Genomic DNA, 23646 nt, shown 5'->3' with positions numbered 1-23646 from the left:
TCGCTTCCTTTCACACGGCTTCCAGATGGGGCTTTCGAGGGACAGGCAGTCCTTTTGTATGAGCCTGACGTGGGTTTGCATTTGTGCCTCTTTTAGCCGTTCAGAAAGATGACATAAAGCAGCGTGATGGGTTTTTTTAAAAAAAGAAATTTCGATTTAGAACTTTGCAAGTCCCAGGAGTGTTAATTATGGGTTTTCCTGCCAGCTTTGCAGGACACCAGGGTGGTATTAGGGAAGTTTATCTTGAACTTAAGGTGTCTTATTCTGACCTTAAGTGAAGAGATAAGGGAGAACGCAGAAAGCTTAATGGAAGCTTATTGAAAGCTTACTCGGAATATCGGTTAGCTGAAGGTAAATAGTGCTAAACAAGCAGACAAGATAGTCAATCACCCTAAAAGCAGTATTCTTCCTTTCTACAAGGCTTGTGCTTCACTATCTGGATTTCTGTGTTTTATCTTGCCTCCTAGCTGCATGCTCTTCTAGCCTACGAAGAATGCCAATTTTGAGTATAAAAAAGACAGGATGAGGAACAAAAAAAAAAAGGGAGAAAAATTCTTTCCTAGTCGACTCTACAGTGCAAATAAGCAAAGAGTGTTGTGCTATGCTAGAAGGTCTTCTAGAAAGCTAGATGAGATTGAAGAGCTCTGAGGAAGAGATAATTTCAATAGGAAATTCTATTATAAAATTGGGTGACTTTAAGGTCAAAACTAGGCCTTAGGTTTAAAAAGACTCAGTATCTTGGGCAAATAAGATCTCTATTTGCATGTGGTGACATGAAGCAAGTAGTAAATCTTGTACTTCAGGCAGTGAACTGATTACCCAAGGAGGGAACTTTTCCCCACAGTATTGTGCAACTGGTAGTGTTTTGCTTTCCTCAGGAGCACTCAAGTTACCTGCTGTCGCCTGGTAGGAGTGGAGGGAGAGGTCAGGAAGGAGAAGGAGCTCTGGCCCATAGAGAACGTGGTGTCCTGAGCAGTTTTACTGCTGCCTGAAAGGGAGCAGCAGTCTGTGGTACTTGTGTAGGTGCTGACTTTTTATTCATTGATGTTGACAAATGGTCTGGGACTTTGGATGCAGTTTCAAGACTACTTGCAAAGATGCCTTCCCATAGCTCCTACCCTGGGTGATTTTTTTTTTTTTTCCCTTTCCCCTTCCCCCTCTGTGTGAGTCCAAGCAGCATAGAAGCATGCACCTGCACAAAGGTGCTGCTGGACCTGATCAGACTCTCCCACCTGAAGGAATGGGAGTGTGGCTCAGCTGCACCTGGGCAATGTAGATGTTGTATGGACTTGTTGCATTTGTCCTGCATGTGAATGGAGGCATTCAGATGTAGTGTAGGGTAAACATGACTCCAGTGTGTCTCAGAACTGTAATAGCTGAGTCTCTATTACTCAGAGGATCTCCATGCCATACTCTGTTTTGGATGTCAGATGTGGCCTCATTTTAATGTATCCAGTAATAGCTGGCATCTGTTTGTAAGTCAGGCACACATCATCATTGAGAGATCAGGAAAAAAAGACTTCTTATAATGAAAGTTGGCTTGATTAAAGTTACTAGAAGGAAGAGCAGAAAGTGTCTGTGAAATACAGGTCTTTTTCAGCAGCAGAAGTTTGGATAAGAGGGGGTCTGGACAATGACTTGTAATTTCTCTAAGTGAAGTAATGAAGACAAACTTAAAAAAATTTCCTGTCAGATTTACAAATCATTACAGAAAGTACCTACGAATATGAAAGGACACAAAGGCATTATGTTCTGTCTTAGTTCAGCTCTGATTCTTTGGGGGAACAGAGGTGGTGCATTACTTTACCTCTCCTCAGCATTCAGAATGTGTGTGGTGATTGAACATCTTCAGAAAATGCAGTTCCCAGTTTGCAGCTTGTCTAGCTGTCTTAGGCCAGACAGTGTCAACAAAAGTTCTGCCCTCGGCATGTCGGTATACAGCCTATCTTTTCTCTGTACTGCTTTCTCCATTGCATGGGCATGAGTCTTTGTGTAGCTGCTTTGTGAGCTACAGCAGGGAAATGTATCTGAAAAGATCTCTGCCAAGAAGACAAAAGGGAGGCATGGAGGATTTTCTCAAGCCCAGAATTGGCTTGTAGAAATGGCCCCTCAGCCACACCACCAGAACTGACAGAGTTGGAGTAGTGTAGCACGAGCCAGCACCAAGAAACTGCGTGTCCGTTGTAACCTTTCCTCAGTGCTGATAATATCTGGTATCTAGAAGCTGAGGCATGTCCTGCAGGTAGGGACAGGAAAGTATAACTTGCCCTATGCTGTACTAATCAGTTAGTGACAGCTGGAGCTATAATGTAGGGCTTAGGGAGTCTAACTGTTAGATTTCAGCACTATGCTCACAGTTGCTTTCCTTTTTCTATCTGCCTTAGTCCCCTCTTGGGTATATTCTTTTAATAACATCATAAAGAGGCAGTTAGATCCAAAACTGTTCTCCACCAGTAACCAAGTCCTCTCTTGACTTAATCACCAGTCTACAGTCAGCCAGGTAGCAGTGGAGAGTTATTTAATTTATGACCACCCCGAAGCGCGCTGTGTGCATGAAAGGTGCTGAATGGTCTTTAACATGGAACACTGGAAGTTGGTTAGTCCTGGGGGGACTCTTTTGGTGATGGGCACTGAAGAGGCATCTTCTAGGAGGGAAACAAAAAGAGAAGTGTCTTGGAGGGAGGGTGAGCAAAGAGGTGTAGAAGGTGTCAAGGAATGTGTAGGTGATGACATGGGTAACAATGTGAAACAAATTGGGAAAGAATGGTGTAGAGTTGTTCCTGCTGAATTCCAGCTGTTTGGGGAACACAGCTGTACTTCATACATGTGTTTTAATTCATATGTGCTTTCTTTTTTTTCTCTCTCCCCACCTGTTTAAGTGAGAAGAAAAATGACCTAAGCACCATCCAGCCCTTGTGGTCAAGGGCAGGAGCAGGGATAGAGCTGCCAGGAGGATGGCTTTGCCTGGAAACTTACGGAGGCAGCCTGCAAACAGAGGCCTTGTGTCCCACTGCACCCACCATCATATTGTTGTGTTCCTGCTGACCTTCTTCAGGTAGGTTGAATGTATCTCTGCACAGAGTTTTCACCTCAATGAATTGGTGAGGGCATGTTCAAAAAAGGAGAACCAAGGTAGGAAAATAGTCTTCACCTTTGTCTGTGAGCCCTGAAAAGAAATTTAAAATCTAGTTGTACAAAGAGGTCTGGGAGTCACGCAGTAGTGGAACCAAGCGTGCTGTGCCCCTGGGAATCCAACCACAACCTGGGTTTGCACCAGAGGTGTAAGCTGGCAGAAGTTTGTTGGAGAAGGGTGGATGTGGGAAGGTGTGCTGAGGAATTATCTGAAAAGAGGAAGGAAGCAAACCCTGATGTCAGAACTATTGTGCCTGTTCTGCCTGATGGAACATGCTGTTGTTGCTTCTTGGATCCTCTTCTTTCCCAAAACTGCTGTTTTGCAGAGAGTGGACAGGCCTCTAAACCAGACATGTTACTGCTTAGGTTTGAAGGTCTTCTACATTTGCTTGTTGAAAGGTTGTCGGTTGCACCAGGTACAACAGCCAGAATACCATACTCTCCTTACAAACTTTGCTGATATCCTTTGATCTTCACAGCAATACTGCCACTGATAGCCAATCTCTCTCTGGAAGGGCACTAAAGGTGGTTTGCCAGATGAGTGCATCTTCTCTTTGTTTGGTGTATTTTTTTCCTCAGGTAGCTATTGTCGCATGGTCACCTCTTTTGAAAATAAAATGTGATGTCCTTTGCAGTCAAGACCCAGTTTCACAACTCCCTACTAAAATCAGTGTGCTTACCCCTTAAGTTGGAGGTTCCCACTGCTGACTACTCTCTCCAAAACTACCACTCCTCTGCTATGTTACCTGCATTGAGAGTCACACCCTTTTCCACCTGCCCTTCAGTGAAGATTTGGCCAACTTGCGATTGTTTGTTTTCTGGCAGTTATTCACTGCTCCATGCTTCCAGAAAGACATTCAGTAATGTCAAAGTCAGCATTTCCAGCCAGTGGACTCCTTCCTGCCTGAACAGTACAGCTCCTGAGCTCCAGCCATACGAGGTAAGGACTCACGGATTAGGCAAGTGCAAAGAAAGGTGGGTAACTTCCAGTGCGCTGAGCTTGTGGTGCTGAGGAGGCCCCTTTAAGTGTCCATCAGAGCAACTACTCAAAATGTGCACAGGAACTTCAGGTACCTGAACTGTAGTTTTCTAGACCATCGAGTGATGGTGGAAAGTTTCCTAGTGGTCCCCAGGGAAAAACTTCTCAAGAAGTTACAGTGTGTTTGAATGAAAATGGGAACATCAAGAGAATCTCTTATAATGAAAGTTGGCTTGATTAAAGTTAATAGAAGGAAGAGCAGAAAGTCTCTGTGAAATACAGGTCTTTTTCAGCAGCATGGAGGAGGGGGAAAGAAAGACCCTTTCTCTTCAATGTCAGAGGCAATAAATGAAGGCAGTTAATGGGGTTACAGCAATCTCTGCAAAACCCTGTCTTTGGCTTTCTCTGTGGCAGTGCCTCTGCTGCAGAGTTAGGAGAGAGAGAAAAGCTATCTGAATGTGCTAGCTGCTTAACTGAAATTGATACTGAAAAACTGCATTTTGTCTTGCATCTTAGAGGTCTGATTTCCGTAAATGCTGGACATCTGGTACCCCTTGTCTATAAAATCCTAGCTACAGTGAATGCGGTGGGAGCTTTGGCAGTGTTTGCCTGCAGAAAAGGAAGTTGTATCCTGCTTGCATCTCACAACTGGGAATGCAACAGCTACCTCCTGGCTGCGACCTATAGTCCTTTTAGGGCCAGGCTTGTTCTTAGCAGTGGCTTGTTCTGATGCTTTTGACAAGGGGAAGAAATCTTATGTTACCAGCTTGGTTGTAGGCCATGAGATCTATTAAACCAGGGAGTTCCAAGTCAGTTGCCTGGGTGTTGTCTGCATTAGAAATCATTGGCTTTTTGACATTTGACTTAGAACTTTTTGTGGTAAGTGAAAATAGTGAACTGGGCCTGTTAACATGTTCAGGATTTCATAGCACGACAAAAAGGAGCAAGCATCTCAGGGATGCTAAAATGAACTACAAGATACTTATATTTAGGTCCTTAACTGACATTCAGACTACTAGTATATCTTGGAAGCTGGTGGATTGGGGTTGGTTTTGGTGTTTTGTTTTTTTGTCTATAATAAAAGATTTAGTGTTTGCTGGATGGTGTATGTGTGTGATCAAGAAAAATGGTCACATGGTCCTTTTGATATCAACTGAGGTTACATCAGTTAACACTCAAGTGTATTTTAAGAAACTCATAGAACAGAAGTCACATGCTGTTAGCTTTGAACTTTGGTATATCTTTTTAACAACTAATAGTTGTTTTTTATACTTTTTACAAGTATAACAATGTTTTGCAATTGTTTTGTGAGTAGGCTCTAGTATGATTTCATTAGGAGGACAACTTAGATCTATACTTTTCAGTCTAAAGATTTGTGAGTTTTGTGTAGACTTTGTAATTAATTTTAAGCCAAAAGATTTGATTCTCTGATGTTTCTAAGATTCTTAATAGCTTGTGGACCTCTAGGGGTCTCAGGTTAAAAGTTGAAAGCTAGTAGTGTAAAGTAGGTATTGGTGTCCTGAATTGGCAAAAAGTATTTTTTTAATGGATTTGTTAGTTTTCATGGACACACGAGACATAAGCAGAAGCTGTGCCAATAGGCTACATCTTTTAACTAAGTAATTAGTGTTGTCTGTACAGGGTGTTCTCCTGAAGAGGTAGAATTACCCTCAAACTGATGATACTGGAGTTAGGTGCATCCACAGGTCAGGTTTGGATTGGGTTTATTTGTTTGCTTTCTAGTGGGAGGATGGTGGGGAGGGAAGAAAACTGTCTTTATTAACTTGATTTGTTCAAGTCATCCTCAAAGCTTGCTATATTCATCTGGTGCACTAATCTTAGTTTAGGGACAACTGAGTCTTTTTCCCTGTTTTTTTTTTTTTTTTAGCATATTGAAAGTAAAAGGAAATTCAGAGTAATCTTGAAAATTAACATTAGTGACTGCAGTTCATTGTAAATAGTTTCCAACTAGTCTTTCTTCCCCTTATTCCTTGAGTGTTCTTTCTTTTCTATTTGTGCTGTCATTTCTTACTATGTGTGCTGCCACAAATATTTTAAGGGAATTATTCATTTAGTGAAGACAGAGAGATAAGTACAGAAGAGACACTGCACATAAAACAGAATATGCCTTTATTGTATTATTCATTATGGTGCTTCTCAGTGTGTCTGTGTAAGAAGCTGTCTAACAGTTGCATGCTTGTTACAAGTAGGTTTTGTTTTGCCAGTCGTCTGTCTTGATCTAGGTGGAATGAGCATTTCTCACTTCTGGTGTGCTAGCTTGCCCTTTAGAGGTGAAATGAAGTGGCAGTGGACATTTTCTGTAGCAGAAAATGCCAGAATTGTTCTTGATTTGATAATTAAAGTGTTGGGGGGATGGTATGGTGCTGGGGTCAGATGCTCTTCTGTTTTGCAGTTAGGATTTCCATCAAGAAAGACTTGAATGAGCTGTGCCACTCCCTGTTAACATGTTAAACTTTTCTCTCTGAAGCTCTGGAACAGCAGCCATTTATTTCCAAATGCAGAAGAAGCAACACTCTTCCTGGGGACACTGGACACTATCTTTTTGTTTTCCTATGCTGTGGTAAGTAAAACTAACCCAAAGCCACTTAGATTTGGTTGAATGCTATTGGGATGATCACAGACACAGCTGAAGGAGATGAACAGTATCTTCTTGGACTTACCTAGCACTAATGCAATTAGAAAGCTTTGTTCAGGAGCACAGTTTCTGCCCATGCCTGCCACCCATGTGGAGAAGTTTGTTAACAAATGCAAGAGAAGTATTATCACTTCAGAATTTCTCACACCCCTGTCTCGGGTGGTGAGGAAGGTTAGTTCTCTTCAGGAGTTCTCAGCTGTTTTATTTGGGATTTTTTTTTTTTAATAAGAAATTTAATGAACAACTATGAGCAAGATTCTTTGGTGGCAGGAGAAGTGGTTAGTTTGCAAGTGCGAAGTGTAAGTTTGTATAACAGCAATGTTTGGATCACATTGACCTTCTACATCATTTTAATTCTTGCAGATAACAGATGCAAATCTTTGTGGCTTTATTTAATGCAGTGTTTTGTTCCTAGGGTCTCTTTGTCAGTGGCATAGTTGGGGATCGCCTGAATTTACGCTGGGTTCTGTCTTTTGGCATGTGTTCCTCTGCTCTGGTGGTAAGTTGGAACATACTAGTACGATTTGGAAATACCTAAAGCTCTGGAGAGGTTTTGCTTCAGGTGCAAAGGGGCTCTGATTCTGTGTGAGTCTGCCCATGAGCTGCAGCTGTACCTCAGTGGCCTAAGAAGTCTGTGTGTAAAACCTTACTGCATTGTCTAAAGCATGGAGCTATGCTAGATGACTCACCTCTTCCTGAAGTATTTATTTATGGATATTGTGTCAGAAGGAAATTCCTAAGTTTGAGGCACTGTCTAGAGATGTGACGAATAGCTTTTGTACAAGATTGGTGTATTTGTACTTACTGAGACTGTTTCATAGTGGTAACTGTTCTCCCAGCCTACATATGTTGTCATCAAGCCGTTTGCTTCCGAACAGTCTTTGCTCTCTTTCTTTAAAGGACATGTTAACAATAGTAAGCATTCATTTCCTTAGGTTGTAATTGCTGGGAGGACATGTGTCAAAAAAAAAAAAAAAAAAAAAAGTCCACTCAAAACAAAAGGGTTCCTCAGGTCGAAGCCACAGCAGAAAAGCGTGAATCAGTTTTATCTCGTTGTGGTTTTCTGCTTATTAAAGCAGGGTAAAATGTGTGGAGTGCTTTCGATTTACCCAGTGGCTACAAACCTCCCTATGGCCAATTGCGTTCTGCAAACGTGTGACCACAAACGCTCATCAATCACAGCGTGCCACAAAGTGTGTTTATTTTGGCTAGTTTGGGTTAGGGCTCTTAGTAATTTGAGACCTGGCTGTAGAATTTATGTTAGGTTTTGCTAAGATAAATGACTGCAGAGGGTTTCATGTTTGCACGGAGAGCCTTGTGGATTCAGATGTCAGTACAAGAGCAGATCAAGAGGCTACTGTCCTTTTAGTTTGGTTACTGGAAGTATTTGTCCTGTCTCCTCTCCTGCTGTAACGCTGCTGTTTGTGAAGATAAAAGTCTTTTGGAGTGGAAGTGCCGTGACAGCACATTTGTCTCTGGTGTTGTTTAGGCTCTGGAGTCCGTGCTGTAGTGGCTCAGCAGAGGGTGCTGTTAGCTCCGAGCTGTTCCTTAAACAATGCCAGGCTTGCCGCTGGCCTCGCCTCTGCGGGGCACATTCTCCTTGCAGTGTTACTCCTTTTTTTAGGACCCCAGTCTTGTCTGACTTTTGACAGTAGCCATAGAGTTTCTCCTCTGTTCTTTATTTGGTACTTTCTTCCTCTCTAGGTATTCATCTTTGGCACACTCACAGAATGGTTACATTTCTACAACAAGTGGTTGTACTGCTCTCTCTGGGTTGTGAATGGCTTACTTCAGTCCACTGGTTGGCCCTGTGTGGTTGCTGTCATGGGCAATTGGTTTGGAAAAGCTGGGTAAGTGGAGTTTTCATCAGTGCCTTGCTTATCTGACTTGCTGAGTAGTAGGTTGACCAAAAATTCTCAAACTGTAAAAGACAACTGTTAAGTCAGAATTAAAGTTATATGGGATGACATATAATAGTAAAAAGGAAAGCATATATTTTTAATTTTTTTTCCCCTCTCTGGAGCCACAATGCAACTTGGTGTGAACACCAATTGTGTTACTTGAAGGCACAGGTTCAAACTTCAAAAATCCCATTGTGTGGAGTGACTGAACTGGAATTTTCATGATGCTGGCAAACCTATTTTTGTCTATTTACCAATAAAGAGATAGAATGGAAGCTGACTTATTGTAGTTCAACTCTGTCTCTTGTATGTTTTACAAGCTATGGCTAGAGCTCACTGTTGATGCCAGCTCACCTCTGCTGTAACACGGTGTGTCGGTGTGAGCTGAAATTCCCCCCCACCAACAATAACCAGGCTAGCTCAGTCTGGACGCAAATGAAAAGCTGTATTTACAAGCAGAGTCTAAAATCTACAGTGAAATGCAATGAATATGTACAAATATACAAAATTCACAACATTTACAAATATATACAATCAACAGAAAAAGCACAATCGATCTCCCTTTGCTTCCCCCCAAGGGGACCCTCCCAAAGGGGCCTCCCTCTCCCAGGAGCTTCCCCCCCAGACCCCCCTGGACAGAGAAGCAGAGTTAGTTAAGCAGAAAGTTGTTAACTTAGCTGCCAAGGTCAGTGTGTTATCTTCAGCCAGAAGAGAAGAAGAAAACAGCAGCCAGACAGCCCAGCAACTGCCCCCACTGCCGAACGCAGAATGTGCAGAATGCCTACTTTGTTTTGGGTAATAGTTCTTAAACATTTCTATCTATCCAATGGAAGTGTTTAGAACAATCAGTATTTTGCTTTCTTACACCCAATAGTGACTTATTTACATTCTTTCACTTTCTCTGTTTTGAACTTTGCAAGGAAAAATTAAAAAGACAGTTTCAAACCACCACACACGGGTGTTTCAGGATAAGACATTCCTTGCTTATCTGATACCCCCAAGTTGCTCTCTGTTTTTAAGGGACCTTTGAGTCTCTTTGAACTGGGAGAACGCTGCAACTTTATTCATAAGTTAAAGTTCACTCAGATGTTGTATCTTTCTCTTGTTCCTAATGTCACCACTCCACTCATTGCCTTTTTCCAATTTTTTTTTTCCCTTCTGCAGGAGGGGGTTTGTGTTTGGACTCTGGAGTGCCTGTGCATCTGTGGGAAATATCCTCGGGGCATTCCTTGCTTCCTGTGTTCTTAAATACGGCTATGAGGTAGGTATTGCTGTCTGGCTTCTAGCTAGTACTGCATGTCTGATTAGGTTACAAGAGACTAGTTTCTTATCCTGTCTCAGAGATAACAGGCTCAGAGCATCCAGTTTCATCTTCCTGAATTCTGTGGTAGTGAGCAGTAGGCAGAATAGAAGAGTATTCCTCTCCTGACCCTTCCAAGTTGGGAGAAATGGGTATGAGTCTTCTCTGTAAACAGAACTGACATTATTGAAGAGCCCTAATGTTGTAGTATACCATTGTCTGATCTGGGTTGCCTAAAGTGCTCTTCACAGTCACCCATCACAGGTTCTCACTTAACTGGAGTCACTGCTGCTGGATAGTGGTGAGTTTCTGACAGGCATAGCTTCTGTAACTGGGAGGAGGCCAGGCACATGCTGTGTTGCTGTAATGCAGCAGACAGGCAGTTGAGTATAGGGAACATAAGTGAATCATCTTGCAGCATGTGGCCCATGAGGACAGGCTGACAGAGATGAGCTTGTCACCCTGGAGATGAGAAGCCTTAGGGTACCAAATAGCAGCCTTCCAAAGCCTGTGAGAAGATTACTGAGAAATCAGAGCCAGACTGTTTCCTGGGCTGCATGTTGAGAAAGTTGAAAAGAAGTGGGCATTAAGTGAAGCAGGGACTATTTCAACTGGGTATTTGGAAAACTGCTTCATTATGAAGTTAGTTAAGCATTGGAATGAGGGGCCAGAGCCTGGAGGATCTGTCTTTGGAGGATTTGAAGACCTGATTGAAGAAAGCTTTGAGTAACCTGGTCTGAATTTGGTGTTTGACCCCTCTCTGAGCAGTCCCTTCCGATATAGCTTGATCTGTGGTGGTGTCACCTCAGTACACAAAACCAGCTCTTTCAATGTGGTCTTTCAGCCTAGATAGAACCAAGTCTGTTCAGGAGATGTAGAGATCCAAGTTCCCAAGTTCTGTGGAGTAGTCTGGGTTGTTGAGGCTGTGTTTACTCTGTGACAAAGTTGGAATGTAAAGAAACCCTCATTATCCAGAGCAACCTGTGTGGCTGAAGTAATCTTTTATTCATTTATTTTCAGTATGCTTTCTTGGTGACTGCCTCAGTACAGTTTGCTGGAGGAGTCATTGTGTTCTTTGGGCTCCTGACATCACCGAAGGAAGTGGGTAAGTAGAAGAGGGCTGTAGCATTACAGTCCCTTCATGGAAAGCAGATCTGCAGCTTTCCAGGTAGTGCTAAAAGTACTGCTTGTTGTGCCAACATTTGTCCTCAGGGCTCTCACAAAATGGAGTTGCACTTTAGTATATTTAGTAAAGCAAATGCTTTACTCACCAAGATCACACTAAATGCCACCAAGCATCACGTGTATAGGGTCTGACTATTTTAAAAAAGCAAAACAATACAGGCTGGCCCTAACATCTCCACTAGGATCTGCCTAATTATCAGTTGTTCTTCACCTGGAAAATTGGTATTTTTTTAAAAAAGCAATAGGCAAGCTGATAACTGGCTGTTGTTAGGAGAAAAGTATGGCAACCCTTAGCTGTGCAGCAGGAAGGGAAAGTCCTTTTCATCTGCAGGTCTCCCACAGCTGCTTAAATAGCTCTCAGGTGGGATATGGTCCTTCTCTGACATGAATGATTGGCAAGCTACAGTGTAACAGGAAAATAAAAGAACTTTCAGGCTTTGACAGGGCCATTGAGGAGGTTTCCCAGGTGCCTACAAAGGCTATAAAGTTGGTAGCACTAAAGCTACCATAAAGAGTGCTCATAGGAGCACTCAGGAGCCCAGAAAGCACAGTGGAGTTTTGAGGGTTTCTGTTTCAGCAGAGGCGTTAACAGGCTGCAGCTGTCTGAGTAGTTGCTGGTACACTCAGTCTCTATGCTCAAGAGAACAGGTCCAAGGGTCCCAACCACCAAATAAGGGGGAAAAAATGCTCTAATTTGACGTGTCTTCCAACTAATGGCCAGATACTCAGAACAGACAAAACCAGTGCCAGGATCAGACAGAATGATAGAAGACAAATGGTAGAAACTGGTGACACAGCAGAACACCGTCTAGAAGAGTTTCTAAGCCCAAGGAGAGTGGAGGTATGGGAGAGCAAGGGAGTTGCTGGAAGGGTTAATTGCTTAAAAGAGGTGAGCATACATTTAGAGTGGGCATAGGATGAACAGGCAATGGTCCATTTTTCCTGTTGCATATCCCTTGTGAAATATAGGCCTCCCAGAACTTGGAGCAGATGAAGATGACAGGATGGAGGAAGATGCCAACAGACCATTAATGGGCGATGATGATGCAGATGATGATGAGCGGAATTACTCAATTCAAGCAACTGACACAGACAACCAGCCCAAGGCCATTGGCTTTTTCCAGGCTTGTTGCCTTCCAGGTGTAGTACTGGTGAGGACACAGATTCTTGACTGTTGTTAAATACGTTTTGTTAAACATGAAGCTGACTTTGTGTTGTCAGCATTGGTTCACATCATTGTTAATATACGGATCATGCGTTGTAGTTGTTGGCATCTGACTTCTTGTACGTTAAAACCTTGCACTGTTATCCCTGTGCACGTGCATTATAGTACTGTCTGGGTATGTGGTTGTATGTTGCTCTTCCCATCAGACTCCTGCTTCCTTTAGTGCATATAATGAGCCAACCAAGGGTAATCCCTTTCTGACTGTAGAGGGGAGGCCATGAGCAAAGGTAGGATGCTTTCTTGGGAAAGTAGCCATGCTGCCCTAGGGAATGGGCTTCTTTCTGCCATCTGAGCATCACAAACAACTCTGTGGCACTGATATTAGGGTTTGTCTTTTTTCAGTTGCCCTAAAGCAGAAAGCTGGCCTGAAAAGCCTAAATCAGCATGATGCAACGTGTGGCAAAGTAGGAAGGTTTTATAAACAACTGGAAACAAGGACTGGTGATGCAGTTTCTATGTATCCCCATCCTGTTCCCTGTATGAGCACTTCTGTATCAGCAGTCATGTCTGATTCATGGATTTGGTTCCACTGAAAATTAACCTTAAAAACAACATTAACTTTCTATGTCAGTGGGCTGTGTGGCCCCTGAATATTAGAACCAGTGCAAGAAATGGGCTAGAGTGGCTGACTCAGTAATAGTGTGAACTTTCTGGATTTGATCATGAAGCAGAAGTATTGAAGGGACAGTATTGTAATGAGTAAACCTGTTGGTTGTTGTGATTAAGGCAACATTAAATCTATAAGGGATGGGTGGATTGTCAGTATTTAGAGTGCTGGACATCACAGTTCTGCTGTAAAGACCTTGGTTGACGGATGGCGGAACAGCACATACCCATCTTGAGTCCTTGGCTAAATATCTTACAAATTATGGCTCAGTTTTAGTGGTGCTAGGAATGGACTGATGCACAAAGAACCTTTAGGCAAAATTTCCTAGTGGTGGGAGCTGCCTCAGTTGATTTATAGCTTTTTTTTTTTTCAGTAGCTAGAACATCGGGAGGTACTGCACCACTGATGTTGCTCTACTTAGGATTTTGAAGACGTGTTCCGTGTTTTGTGCATTAACCCAGCAACATGAAAACCTTCAAGATTTATCAGGTGTCAGATCAGTACTCAGCCAAACCAGGATGCTGTCAGATCAGCAAGAGATGAAATACCAAGAGAACCTCTAAAGCCTTGTCAAGATCTACAAAGTCTTTGACATATTATTCTTGTAGTTCTTCTTTTCTGCTGCTGAGTGATGGGGTGAAGGAGTTTTAGTACAGACAGCTTTCCCCTGAGCCTCTAGAAACTCAGTGTTTAATCACTCAATCTGGTAGACAGGTTCTAAGCAGGTTGTAATAAATATTGCTTTGTACAGTGCACTTCTCACATCCAGAGGCAGGAGAATTCTACCAAACTTCCCAACGTCTTAAATGGATGGTAGAGTTTGTCCTGTAAGTGAAAAAGCATTAATAATACATCAGAAAAGGATGTGTGTCTATTGAAACAATAAAAATTCAGAATAAAGTAAATTCAGAAATAAAAATGGGGTGATGTGCTGTTTGAAATTCAAACACAAATGTGTGCATACACACATGCATACAGTCTGAAAACCTGTGATACTAACAGGGTCTTTTCTCTGCCTTCATCTTTGTTTACCTCTTCAAATACGGATTTCTTGAACTGCTATGGCAGTGTTTATCAGAAGGCCTTGCTGAGATAGTGTGCCTTGTCCTGCTGCATGCTAGGCCAGCAATCCCAGGGAACAAACCTTTACCACACAGGTGAAATCTCTAAAGGAGACCTCATGCTAGCAAAGGAGAACTTGCACTCAGCTTCCAAAAGCAGGAGCATTCTCAGCTGTTGGGTTTGGAAGCATGTACTTAGCTTTGGCCAAACCTTTCATCTTGTGTCCTGGAATACTTGCCTAGGGATTATAAGCAAAACTTTCTCTTCTAGTAGTGTAAGCAGATGAGCCTTCTGAGCAGTGAAAGGTAGCACAGAGGAACTACTTCACGAAACATTTCTCAGAATGTTGCAGAGATGACTGAATCTCAACCTTTTTTCATGGCACATGGTTGGCTCCCTTCTCTTCAGAAGGTGAATTAAATTTCCTTCACTTTTTGAAGCCTGGTGTCATTTCCTGTCAAGATTACAGTAAAAGTGTTTTAACCCATTGCATTCAGTGAAAAGAAAATGACCTTCCAGACAGTAATTTTTGTATTCCTGGGTTCCCTTTGATGTTCAGCATTAAGCTTTCATAATGCTGCCTTCTTATGTGAAATGCAAAAACATTTCCCCCGAAAGCCTTAACTTGATACAGACCTTTATGGGAGGAAGCAGAAATACTGTTTGCATTTCTCAAGTGCTAACTGCTTGCTTGACCCTCTTTGTTCCTAGTACTCTTTAGCCTATGCCTGCTTGAAAATGGTGAATTACTCATTCTTCTTCTGGCTGCCCTTCTACCTCAGCAACAACTTTAGATGGAAAGAAGCAGAAGCTGACCAGCTCTCAATCTGGTATGATGTAGGAGGAATCATAGGTGAGTGAGCAAGTGAATGACATACTCCTGCAGTTGCCCTGCAGTGGACACAGATCAGAATAGGCAGCTTTAATAGGATCTGTTTACTGAATATATGAAAAACCCAATTATGTGCCATGTACAAAATGATGTCCCTGTGACTTGCTACTTCTTTTTTGACAGGTACCCCTGAGGGAGAGTTTAGATTTGGACTTACTGGGTTCTGAACTGTCCCTTCTGTTCTGTATTTTTAAAAACTCAGAACAGATCTCAGCAGAGCAGGCGTAACTGTGTTGTATTCAGAAATAAAATGTAATTGCACTTGTTTCTGCTGGTTGCAAAATCTGACCCTGTTACTCCAGAATAAAGAACATATTGTATATGTGTTTAGACTTCCACTCCTGTGCTTGGTTTCTTGCTTTATTACCTTGTCCAGTTAGCTTTCCTAGAATAGACATCCTTGTTTTGGTCTGTTCAGGGTCAATTTTTTTGCCTCTGTGGCCTTTTCTATGTTAGGCTTTCTCAACATTGTGTTTTTTACCAGCAGAGCAGTTTCTACAGAGATAAAGGTGATGCATGAGGTGACTTTTGCCAGATATTGTCGTTTGTTGCAATTAGTTGCACCTCCCCTGAGAAGGTGAGAAAGCAGGGAATGTGAGGCCCCTGTGTGTGACAGCTTTCCCTGTGAAAAGGAGCTGCCTTTTCCTGAACTTCCACAATGATCAGCTTTGCTTACATCCAGAGTTGTGGTGATCCTATAGGGGAAGGAAAAGGAAAGCAGGAGCATTGGGTAGTTGTGTGGCAGTAAAAATGTAGTAATAAATTCCTGGGAAAAGCAGTAGGAGTAGTTTCCCCCGCTTTCTCTGAGCCGTTTAAGTTTACTGTTGTCTCTGTTTCTGGGGCAGTAAGGGCAGGAGATCTGCTCTTCAGGGTTTTAGAAAGAGTGTATGATCATGAGAAGGGAAGAGGACGAAATGAGTTCTGTTCAAAGTGTTAGCACCCTGAGTCTGACTATGATTTTTTTTTTTTTTTTTTTGCAGGTGGGACTATCCAGGGCTTGATTTCTGATGTGCTGCAGAAGAGAGCCCCAGTGCTAGCAATTAGCCTGCTCTTTGCTGTAGGCTCTCTCTTTGGATACAGCCGTGAGTATGCTTTTGCTGCACAGTGAGAAGAGGTTCTTTTGGTGGTACTTAGAGTACCAGAGCACAGCCTACTCTAATTATATCTTTTGGTCTTGAAACTGCTTCTGTATCAGGGTGGTACCTTATTGGTCTGTTTTGTCTGAAGTGTAGCACTGCACAGAAGGAAATAGATTCTCTGCTTAATGAGGTGGAAAAGAATTAGCTGAGTGGTTGGATTTCTCTGCACTGGTGAGTTATGGTACTGATCCTCCACAGTGTCAGTGAGATTTTTGGTATTGTCCTTCTGTCAGCATCACAACTGGCAGTGCAGGAAATCTCAGGTGCATATAGTAAGAGGAAAGAAAATCAATGGAGATCTGTGCTGGCGAAAATATGTGTATATATATATATATATATATGTATACACACTACGAAGAGGCAGAAGCTCTTAGACTTCACTACTTACGCTTCTGTAAGTGGCGAAGTGGAAGAGTTTCTGCCTCTTTTGTAACAGATACAGTTCTCGGTGGTTGGCAATTGAAAGGAATCTGTCAGGAAAACTGAGTAGGAGACAGTCAGATCTCATTTCTATGAAACGTCTGTGAAGCTTTTCTAAAGGTAAGTCTCATGTCTTCAGACATGGTGCCCTGTGGTACCAGAGTGCTTTAACTCACTGGGATGTCATTTCACTTCTGTGTCTTCCTCTGAAGTGGGGTGGCCATACAGACTGGCTTTTGTAGAGCATTTTGAGATCTGTGGACAGAAATAGCTGTCAGAACTGGACAGTGAATGTGTGCCTTTCTGAAGTGGGCTGGCTTACTCAGGCTGTCTCAAAGTAAGGTCACTATAGTATAATAATTAAAGCAAGGACTGGGTTTGGTGGAGTTCAATGGAGTTTTGTACGCTCTCATACTATCTCATTACATTCAAAACACATTTGAAGTAAATATAAAATCGTTGCTGACGAAGTTCAAAGTTTGTTCTAGATAACAGAGCAGCCACAGGTCCAGATGTCTTCTGCTGTGTCTTCTGCTTAACTGTCCAGCTAGATACAGAAGGCTCAGACAGACAATACAAAGTTACTGCAGTTTGATAATTAAATTTCCATCAGCCAAACCAGGAAACCTTTTCATGCTCATAGTATGTTGCACATAAGAGTAATGGCCTGAGAATATGTCAAGAGGGCTACAGCTTGCCTCGTGCATGGTAACTTGACCATATGCAGGGCTTAAGTTGAAGCAGTGAGTAAGGTGATGCCTGGAATTGAGGTATGGGGAAAACCAGCAATTGAACAGCAACTGAGAGACTGTAGTGGAAAGCCATCTACACATACACCATATGATGCTGCTCCTAGCAGGACAAGCAGAAGCAGTAGGTACCCAAACCCGGCTGCGTAAGGAGGAGCGAGGATCTGGGGGTTTGCATTATTTTATTGTGTGACATCATTTAGACTGTTGCTGCGTTACTACCTCCAGATCTAATCTCTGTACTTCAAAAAAATATTTTGGAAAATTCAGAGTGAGTGGAAGGGTGATTCAAGTGCTGAATACTTTATAGTGGAAGAGACTGAGTTGGGTCTGACTTCCCCAGAGAGACAGGGAGGATTCTCTTACTATTCAAATGTACTTTCAAGGTGGGTAAACACAAGCTCGATATCATAGAAAGAAGCATAACAAAGGCTAGAACCTAGAGACAGGCAGATTTGATATTGAAACAGGGCACAAAATGATAATGACTTTTCTACTGTGACGTGCTGTAGGGAGACTTCTGGGACTCTGATCTCTAAGTAAGACTCTGCAGAAGTCTCTAGTCAGAAGCTATTGTTGTCAGTATACAGCTAATTGAACAGGCAGTTCAAACTTTGTTTGCATGATTTTTTTCTGATCCTAAATAAGTGGCTTTCTCAAGTCCATTTGTTTTACACTCATCTGGCCTTTCTCTTGCAGGTTCTCCTAACAGCAAACCAATCAATGCTGTGATCATGGCCATTACAGGTATTTTATCAAATGTCACTGTTAGGCTAGTAGCTGTATATCTATAGATACACACTGCAGAAAAATCAGGAACACCAGCCTCAGGAGATGATAATGCACTTGTGTGTGCTGCCATCTCTCCTGGTTTTGCACAAAAGAGTAAAAGGGGACAAATTTTTCTTTCTGTTGGAGTACAGCTGTAGGAAAACTGCCTTACAGAGGGAGATACAGACTGTACAGAATAATGATGTGCAACTAAAGGGGTCTGCCTTAGCTCTGTATGAGGATGGATTTATGCCAAAATACCCATCAGGGCTCTGGCATCCTAGGAAGTGTATATATGGCAAAATCATGAACTGCAGCTCAAATTCAAGGGTGTTTGTCTGTCAGAACCCCACTGCCCTGTGTGCTGAGGTCACAAGCTGTGTGTGCTAAGAGACATACAATGCAGTGTTATGGAATTAAGATTAGCTTGCATGAATAGAGCCTTTCTTCCCAAATACTCCATTGCTGAATGTTACGGAATACGGAACTTTGTGTTGTTGCAATTTTTCCCCCTCTTCCACCTCCTTCACCAGTCCCTGGAGACTGAGGTAATAGCATGGGGGTGTGATACTCCAAAGCAGAAATATGTCTAAATCTCCTTCATCTTGAGGGTTTCTATATGCATGCTGTTCAAAAGTAGCTTTCTCTATTCACTTTTTGTCCTGACTCTTGTGGAGTTTTGCCTCAGATTTGGTGTTGGAGGAAAATGTGCTTGTTGGCAGTTTCTGTGTGCATACTCCAGGACACAAGGTGTGCCATGGCCACATGTTTCAGCTGTGAGGAGACTCTTCTACCTACAATTAGACTGTCATCATTGTCCTTAGACTTAATCCTTTTTCTCAGCTTTGCATGGTAGATGCTGTGTTGATCTTTGTTTTACACTAAGGCCATTTTCTTGGTGCTTGCAGGATTTTTCATTGGAGGGCCTTCTAACATGATCAGTTCTGCAATTTCTGCTGACCTGGGGCGGCAGGATCTGGTGAAAGGCAGCAGTGAGGCTTTGGCAACAGTTACAGGAATTGTGGATGGAACAGGCAGTATTGGTGCTGCAGTGGGCCAGGTGAGCCTACCAAAGGAAAACAGAGGTCTTGGACAGGAATGCAGAGGGTCTGCTGTGGTTAGAGGTGGTAGCTCATTCTTCAGTGAAAAGTTTCTTGGAGAAAAGGTCATGTTTTTTAAAAAGAAAGTATTTAAGAAACAACTAAGTGAGCATATGTGTGTTAAACTTCCAGTGGAAGTAATTTAATTAAGAACTAAGTATTCCTACTGCTAATGCTACAACACATTCATAAGTCAAATAAACTTCAGACTTCATATCTTGAACTTCAAAAACCAAGTAAAGGTCAGCTTCACAAGGAGTGAAAATATTTGAAGCTTGTTTGGGATTTTTTTTTTTTTTTTGTTCCAAGGTAATAGTAAAACCTTTGCTTACAGAACAATTTAACTGTATAATCAAGTGAAGTTTGTATACCTGTTATAAGTGTTTATGAAGTAATTTAAAATTTGCTGTTATTTGTGCTCTTATCCATAGATAATTTTTACACCTTGTAAATCCAGCACCACTTGCTTTGATAGTCCTTACAGCATGCTGCCAGAGGTCTGAAAGCTAGGCTGTTGCAGAAAAGGAAGGTGACAGTGTGCCCACTAGGGACATTCTTTTTTCTCAAATACAAGTCTTAACTATGTGGAAGAAGACAGTGGTACTTTGGGAAGGGGAAGATTTAGTAGAAAGATCAGAGGTGATTCTGTTCCAGGCATCCTCCAGTGCTGATAAAATACCAAGGATGCAGACAAGGCATACAAGCTTTTTTCTGGAAAGGGATTTGGGTTTGTTCTTGCCATTGATTGCCTGATAAAAGCAGTCTTTCCTTCTGTATTTCATAGGAAAGATGCTGCTTAGCTCCCTTAGACACGGAAAATTACAAGTGTTTTGTGGGCGTCTTCCAGTGCACTGTTACACTCCGTGTTCTTCTTGCATTGTCTGCAGTGTTTCCGTCTTCCCCCACACATACCATTCAAACTGATGTCATCAGAGAAACTGGGGCTTCAGTTCTGACAAATTCCACCTGCCTCCCGTTCTAATGTTGCATTTATTTCAGCAGAGGCAACTGTGATGTCATTCTGGGGGTGTGTGAACAACAGCAAACGCATGACAACGATGTTAGAAATTCCACTCCCGTTCTGTGCTAACTTACTGTCGTGAAGAAGGGAGGCCCTTGGACAGCATCTGATTATTAATCTGCTCATAGGGAATGACATTTTGTTTTGTAGCCTCTGCAGGCCTGTTGAGCTAGGATGCAGTTCAGAACAGACTGTAGTCTCAAGTGTCTTGCCTACAATGAAGGGTTAAGCAGTTAGTGGTTGCACAGCTCTTGAAAATGCATCCTGTGTAATTTATAAACCATTCTAGAGCTTTTAGTTCTTCTGAGAGTGCTCACATCCACTTATGTCCCAGCATGCTGTGCAAAAACCTTGTATTCAGCAGAGTCAATTTGTCACCCTTTGAAGCTGTAGTTTGGTTCTGTCTTTATGCTGCTGTGAGTTACTGTAAAGCTTCGGGGTGGTATCTGCTTTGCTGAGACTCTGGGTTTTACACAAAGACTGCTGTCCTGAGTCATCTCTTCTGACAGGAAAAGATCAGCTGGAAGGTTTTGCAACCAGCTCTGTCTAAAGTGTTAAGAGCCCACATATTCTAGAAAATTAGATTCATGCTTACATTCCCAGTTTTAATAACTTCTTTCCCCCTTTCTTTTTAGTATCTAGTGTCTTTGATCCAGGAGAACCTGAGATGGATGTGGGTTTTCTATTTCTTTATTCTAATGGTAAGAAATTTCCTTTTAAAAATGTGTTTGTCAAAGTTCAATTTGCAATAGACATGTTTTGTGAAAACCTGAAAACTGACTTGGACATGCAATCTATTTCTGCAGCAGCTGTGAACTCTGATGCCATTTTCAAAGTGGTCTATGGTGGGCCTCAGAATATCTGAATCAAATGGGTTTGTTTGGGATCCTTTAAAGGTGTTGGCCAATGGGAACTGAGTGTGGCAGAGGCACAAAAATAGCTACCTTAGAATACCCACATGTGAGGGTTTTTTTTTAAGCTCATACCACCTAACTAACTTCCAAGGAAGGACTTTCTCCTCCTTCACTTCCGTGATACATAGTTCCTAATATTTTCGGAGAGCTGAAGTTAAGGTGCTTGTTTGTTAGCTCTTGAAGATTAGTAGAAAGAGAGGTGATGATCTTGAAAGTAAAATGAAAATGCTTTGTCCTGGTATCTCACTGGGGGAGAAGAACATTTAGGCCCTGATCTCATCAGCATTGCTGCAGAGGTGAATGCTGTATGGTTCACCCATTCTTACCTGCTGGAAGTGCTGGGAATTGTCCTTGCATCTGTAGTGACAAGGGAAAAGGCCACTTTGCTGAGCAGCAGAGGTGGCCAAGAAGAAGGCTGTTGTGGCAATGAAGAGCTCATCTTCTTTATGAAGAGAACATCATTATAGCTGATATTGTATGAGTTTTCCTGCAAGCTTAGTCCTTCCATCTGCTGTACTACTTTGTTGTTGCTTCTCTTAGCACCTGTCTTTCTGGGGAGGCCTGCACACTGGAGCACGGGATGGCTGCAGCTATGTTTGCTCTGTGCTAACTGTCCTGCATTTGCTTCCTTTCACAGACGAGCTCCACGGTCCTGTTCATTTCACCATTAATAGTGAAGGAGATCAAACTGCTGCTGCATGAGCGGCGCCTGCAAAGGCTGGCAGAGTGACTTCTGCTTGCCTCTGGGAGGACTGTTGTGCAGACCTTTCAGCTGGGGCACTCTGGGAGACTTGTTTTATACATCCTCCAGGTTTGGACTAATTCGAAATGGGTCAGCAAGACTTGATTGGCCTGCCTTTGTAAAGCTCAATATTGAAGTACCAAATACCCATCCTGAGACCACTTGCATCATGGAGCTGCTGATCCAAGCTAGATAATCCATGGGACTGACAGGTTTTCCTGGCCTACTAGTCTCTTCCATGTCAGCAGTCACACTAGGGTCTTCTGTTGAGTGGTCTCATTGCTATACCCCTATTTATTTCTGGATGTCCTGACCAAAGGTCAACTGTTTATAACTGACAGTGGAGAGGCTGTCTGCAAATGCATTTTATGCTCTGTTGTGCAGGTGAAATTGTACAGTGCATTTCATGTATTTATGATCATTTCAGCTTTAAGAAAGGGCAAAACCAATTAGTTGGAATTGGCACTGTCCAGTTGTTTTAAAAATACTGTTGCTAAATCTCTGCACAGACAGACCTCTGCTATCCCTAGCTATTAACTGTCACATATTCCAGTAGATCCATATGGTAAAGTTACCTCCATATTTGTTTTTAGCATTTTTTTTTTTATTAACAATATTACTAATCTCTGGGAAATGAGATTTCGGTTTTTAACTATTTAAACAGACAAATTGTGTGCAATACTTTACTGTGATCTCTAAGAATAAGCCTTAATAGATACTTTATGTCTAAAGGAATCTTCAGTGGCTTTAGGGATCAGTAATGGGACACAAATACTTTCACTACTGCTTTGTTGTTTGAATCTGATCAATACTGACCAAAATAGAACTGTCAGGTGGCCCTCTGAAGGAAGCTGGTGTCACTAATTTTATACTCTTTGGGCAATTGTTCATCTTTTACATTAAAGACATTTAAGGGACCTGACTGCTCTTAGACATGGGCTTCCAGACAGGCACTGAAGCCTGCTCATGGAATGGCATCAGTGAGCAAGTGCTGTTGTCTTCCCCCATGCTCCTCTGCCTGTGGCTGTGTAGGGCACCTCAAACTCCAGGGTTTTAAAGCTTGAGTTGTTATCTTGGAAAGAAAGGTAAAGCAGCACTAAAGACATATGACTGCGCCTAGTATGGTGATATGTGAATGTTTTGCAGTACTGTACTGAGCAGGGTGACCAGCTGACACTTCTGTTTGTTGATGATGTTAATGGGATCATGGAATAACTTCTCAACAAATACTTTTCTGCCTATGCCATAGGATGTTTCATTGTAATAGCTATGTGCTAACCGGCAGCACTTCTGAACCAACACTCAACACTAGTCAGTCAGTCATGCCTGGGTAGGGCTGGGGGCAGGAATATTCTTAGAGCTGAAAATTTGAAACTTCTTAAATGGGAAAAGTTGCCTTTTTAAAATGCAGATTGATTTTTATTTTATTTTTTGAATTTATGAATGTCAGTTTGTAATCACGTGTTGATTGTAATGAGTGGAACGTTATTAGTGCCTTACAGTTTTGCTGTATTGAGTGGTTGCTTGGTGATTGCTGCTTCTGCAGTTATGGCTCTATGTACAGCTTTGGTTACTGTGAAACTCAGTTGCTTCTATTTTATATTTTTTTTTTGAGTCTCTTCTTGGTGGAGGCAATTTTTACTTTTTTTTTTTTTTTTGCTAACACAAAATAATAAAGTGCTTGGGAAAATGATGCCATTAAGCTGATGAGGGACCTGAATCCTGTTCTTGTCTCTTTTCATTCCCATTCTAATTTTTGCCTGTATAATTAGAGCAGGAGACTGAGAATCTATCATCCTGTTCTCAGAATTATGCCCTGGGGTTAGTGTTCACATCCCAAGCTACTCATTA

At 42.1% G+C, this 23646-nt stretch overlaps 1 protein-coding gene across 1 annotated transcript; it reads left to right on the top strand.

Moving 5' to 3' along the window:
• Nucleotides 1-2954: 2954 nt before the first annotated feature.
• Nucleotides 2955-21977, top strand: SLC37A3 (solute carrier family 37 member 3). The gene is made up of 14 exons (XM_054386618.1): nucleotides 2955-3055; nucleotides 3958-4072; nucleotides 6600-6692; nucleotides 7183-7266; nucleotides 8472-8617; nucleotides 9833-9929; nucleotides 10989-11073; nucleotides 12123-12304; nucleotides 14759-14900; nucleotides 15920-16021; nucleotides 17947-17994; nucleotides 18927-19078; nucleotides 20775-20840; nucleotides 21691-21977. Exons 1-14 carry the CDS (start codon nucleotides 2955-2957, stop codon nucleotides 21781-21783), a joined length of 1506 nt encoding a protein of 501 aa, XP_054242593.1. The 3' UTR covers nucleotides 21784-21977.
• Nucleotides 21978-23646: the final 1669 nt, after the last annotated feature.

Source organism: Indicator indicator, chromosome 14 (genome assembly GCF_027791375.1).
Source record: "Indicator indicator isolate 239-I01 chromosome 14, UM_Iind_1.1, whole genome shotgun sequence".
Lineage (NCBI taxonomy): Eukaryota > Metazoa > Chordata > Aves > Piciformes > Indicatoridae > Indicator > Indicator indicator.
Note: the sequence above shows the minus strand (reverse complement) of the source record. Positions and strands in the feature narration are given on the sequence as shown.

Excerpts from the sequence above, each read along its gene's own strand:
- SLC37A3 (XM_054386618.1), top strand. The coding sequence starts at position 2,955 with ATGGCTTTGCCTGGAAACTTACGGAGGCAGCCTGCAAACAGAGGCCTT. Across the intron at positions 19,079-20,774 it reads TTGGTGCTGCAGTGGGCCAG|TATCTAGTGTCTTTGATCCA; the intron begins GTGAGCCTACCA and ends CTTTCTTTTTAG. Across the intron at positions 20,841-21,690 it reads TCTATTTCTTTATTCTAATG|ACGAGCTCCACGGTCCTGTT; the intron begins GTAAGAAATTTC and ends TTCCTTTCACAG.